Source organism: Lemur catta, chromosome X, assembly GCF_020740605.2.
Source record: "Lemur catta isolate mLemCat1 chromosome X, mLemCat1.pri, whole genome shotgun sequence".
Classification (NCBI taxonomy): domain Eukaryota; kingdom Metazoa; phylum Chordata; class Mammalia; order Primates; family Lemuridae; genus Lemur; species Lemur catta.
Genome location: NC_059155.1, coordinates 39,460,664 through 39,465,014, shown reverse-complemented (window position 1 = coordinate 39,465,014; position 4,351 = coordinate 39,460,664). Strand labels below are relative to the sequence as shown.

General features: G+C 36.3%; 1 protein-coding gene across 1 annotated transcript; it reads left to right on the top strand.

Annotated features, from left to right (window-relative positions):
• Positions 1-2,962: 2,962 nt before the first annotated feature.
• LOC123628215 (cerebellar degeneration-related antigen 1-like) lies at positions 2,963-3,848 on the top strand. Its single transcript, XM_045537851.1, is given in 5 exon segments — positions 2,963-3,088; positions 3,127-3,408; positions 3,410-3,538; positions 3,604-3,715; positions 3,718-3,848. Coding segments are annotated over 5 exon segments (780 nt in total).
• Positions 3,849-4,351: the final 503 nt, after the last annotated feature.

Genomic DNA, 4,351 nt, shown 5'->3' with positions numbered 1-4,351 from the left:
AATATGTACAGGGCCACCATATAGGACAACATGGTTGGTGTTCTGCACAACTTACACACGTATGTGCTCATCATAGGAGTTTTTATAATACAAAAATTTAGAAGGAACTTAATGCCCACCAATAGGAGATTAAGTAAATAAATTATATATTAAAATTAAAATATAGATGCAGTTACTGACACAGAAAGCTGTTCACAACTTGTTGTTAAGTGAAAGAAATAGGTTAAATGGCAATGTGATTCCATTTTGTAGAACAAAATAAACATATCTGTGAAAAAGTCTAGAAGAACATACATGAAACACTTCATAGTGATTATCTCTGGGTATTGCGATTATTTGAGAATTTAATTTTTTCACTTTGCTTATTTATATTTTGAAGTGTTTTCAACAATAAAACTGATTACATGCACAATAAAATAGATGAATAAATAATGAATTTTGTGAACAATTGTTTAACTATTTTTCATGAATAGAAAATACCTTTATATTGTCAAAACTTTGGAAAACCAAAAATAATATGTAGAAGAAAACAAAATCACACAAAAGCCTATCCATCCAGTGGTAATTAGTTTACAATCTCCAGTGTGCTCACCTGCAGTCATTTGACTCTGATTACGTATTTAAAAACAGTTGTAATCACGCTATATAATTTTGTATGCTGACTTTTATTTAACATTATAAGATGAACACATCATAAATATTTTTAAAAAGAATATTCCATCATAGGTACATAGCACACTTACTTAATCATTCCTTTAATGTTAGATTCTTAGGTTTTCCTGTTTTTCTGTATACCAAATAATGTATGAGGCACATCTTTGTGCATGAATTATCCACATTTTGGATAATTTTCTTGGATAGATTCCTTTAAGTAGAAAGTACTAAGTCAAAGAGTACATTTTTATATCCCTTGATATATAATTTCAAATACTGCTTAATATATATTTTAAGGCAGAATGAAGTAGTCGAGAAAAAAAGAGATCACACCTAGATCCCATGTCCATTGTTAGTACTCTGCTTACTAAAAGTGATATAAAAACATGTATCTTATCTAAGTCACAAGGTTATATTTTGATAACCAAATGAGAAAATAGATCCTTCAGAATAATCATAAATGTTACTTCCTCAGAAATGCTTTCCTTGACTTTCCAGACTCTCATAGCATCCTATACTTACTTTTCCTTCATGGCCTTATCACAATTGATAAATTATTGTTCAATTATTTGTACATTGTCTGTTTCCCCCAGATTATTTTAAGCTTCATTAAAACATGCCTGGCACACAGTTGGTACTCAATAAATATTTGTTGAATGAATGGATGAATGAATACATGAGGTGATAGCACTTTGTAAACTGTAAGTCACTAAATATTCAGAAGATATTATTATTTTTACTTAGTATTATTGTTATTGTTCCTTTTTATTGCCATGTAAATGACTCTAAATCCTTAGAGATTCTCTGCCTAACTATAATTTCATTATGTAGCTTTCGTGCTTTTCACGCCAGCCAGAGGCATGGGTACAACATTGTCAGAAGTGCCTGGTGAGAGTTGAGACTTGGAGAACCAAGTAGTTAGTTCTCTAGGTCAGCATGCTGGGATTTAATAAGTTGTAGTTACCATTAGCCAGATACAAGGCAGTGGTTAGAAACCCAGGAGGTCATGATATTTGAAGATGCAGGTAGATCCTGGAGGTCAGAAACAAACTAATGGTAAGTGGTCTAGATAGTAAGGTGCAAAGTGGAGAATGCCCAGTGATAAGGGATTAAAATAGATAGAAGAGTTAAATTCCAGGCACCAGTACTCAAAGCATGGAGCTATGAATACGATTCTAAAGCAAAGGGTACTTGAACCTATTGTCCCCTTATGTTTTTCCTGCCAAAACTGAAAATAGTATCAGGAAGTGTTTGCACCTACCTCCATATACATGAACAAGAGGATGATATTAATGGTTCTGACAGTGACAGAATAAAGTGAGATCATTTGTATATAAGATATTATAGTATTCTACACATAATATGGGAGCAATCAAGCCATGAATCCCATAAATCTCATCCTGATTTTCAATAGCAGATATTATAGTATAGTGGTTAGGATCATGGACTCTGGATACAGACTAGCTGGATTTAAATCCCAGCTCTATTATTTAGCAGTTGTACCCTTTAGAGAAATTGCTTCACCTCTGTGTGCCAGTTTCCTCATCTGTAAAATATGGATAATGATAGTACCTACTTCAGTGGGTTGTTGTGAAGATTAAATGAGTTAATGCACATAAGGATCTTAGAACAGTGCCTGGACATAGCAAATGCTATGTTGTGTTGTTATTATTATTATTAACTTGTCACATAAGACCAAACAAATAAAAATTTATATTATTAAAAAATGGACAAATAATACATTGTATGTTAACTTTATCTAATATAATAGTCTTCATCAGGAATTTTTCTCATTAAATAGAAATTTCACTTTGCACCTAAATGATTAATGTCTAAAAACTATAACCACTAACAAAGTAGTAAAATTCATCCCATCAATCCCATCTGTTTATTCTGTAGAAGCTTTTAATGAACACTATCTTAAAAAGTTGTGGAGATTAAACATACACTTCCAAATAGCAAAAAACACAAACTGCAGTACAGTTGGTTCATAAGATCTGGTCTATAAGGAGGAATGCACTATTAATTTTTTTGAGGCAAATTCAACTAGCAGCAGAAATATTTGAGTTTGGAAGGTCTGTCTGTGGAAAGATCTGAACATGGGAAGGCTCTGACAGGGGAAGACTAGATTTGAAAAAGCCTGGACCTGGGGAAAGGTTGGAAGACCTGGACTATAGAATATGTTAGAATACCTGGATATTGCAGACACTGGAAGACCTGAATGTTAGATTGGCACACTGGAGACGTTGGAAGACGTAGATATTGAGCCCGCTGATGGAACACTGAGTAGTTGTCGGAAGACCTGAAGATGTTGGAAGACGTGAAGATGCTGGAAGATGCAGAGATGTTGGAAGACACAAAAATGGTGGAAGACGTGGAGATACTGGAAGACGAACAGATGCTGGAAGCCCTGGAGATGCTGGAAGACCTGGAGGTGTAGGAAGACATGGATTTTTGGAAGACGTGGCTTAGTTGGAAGACATAGATTTTCTGGAAGACATGGCCATGTTGGAAGAAGTTGATTTTCTGGAAGACGTGGCTTTGGTGGAAGACGTGGATTTTCTGGAAGACAAAGCTTTGTTGGAAGACGTACCTTTGTTGGAAGACATAGGTAGGCTGGAAGACATAAATTTGATGGAAGACATGGCTTTGTTGGAAGACGTGGATTTGCTGGAAGATGTGGATTTCCCGGAAGCTATGGATTTGATGGAAGACTTAGATTTTCTGGAAGACGTGGATAGGCTGGAAGACCTGGAGATCATTGGAAGACGTAGATTTTCTGGAAGACATGGCTTTTTTGGAAGACATGGATTTTCAGGAAGACTCAAATTGTCCAGAAGACCTGGATTGTTTGGAAGAGGTGGATTTTCTGGAAGACTGGGAAGTTACTGGAAGACATGGGTTTTCTGGAAGACGTGGATCTTCAGGAAGACATATATTGACTGGAAGACTTGGAGGTTATTGGAAGACATGACTTTTCTGGAAGACATGGCTTTATTAGAAGACCTGGATTTAGTGGAAGACACAGATTTTGTCTGGAAGACCTGGATGGACTGGAAGACTTGATTTGGTGGAAGACAGATTGCTGGAAGACCAAGATTTTCTTGGAAGACCTGGATTTGGTGGAAGATGTAGATTTTTCTGGAAGACATGGACTGACTGGAAGACCTGGATTTCTTCCTGGAAGACATTGATTGACTGGAAGACCAAGATTTTTCTGGAAGAACTGAATTTATTGGAAGACTGGGATTTGGTGGAAGACATAGATTTTTCTGGAAGACATGGATTGGCTGGAAGTTCTGTATTTGATGGAAGACATGAATTTTCTGGAAGACATAGATTTTTCTGGAAGACATGGATTGGCTGGAAGTTCTGGATTTGATGGAAGACATGAATTTTCTGGAAGGCGTGGATTTTCCTGGAAGATCTGGATTTTGTGGAAGGCCGATAATTGCTGGAAGACTGGATTCACTGGAAGACTTGGAGGTTCTTGGAAGACATGGATTGTCCGGAAGACATGAATTGTCTGGAAGATGTGGATTTTCTGGAAGAGCAGGATTGTCTGGAAGACCTTGAGGTTGTTGGAAGACCTGGAGTTGTTGGAAGACCTTGACACTGGCGCCATTGAAAACCCTGGACATTGGAAACATTGTAAGCACAGGATGTTGGAGACATTGGAAGCCTTGGATTTTCAAGA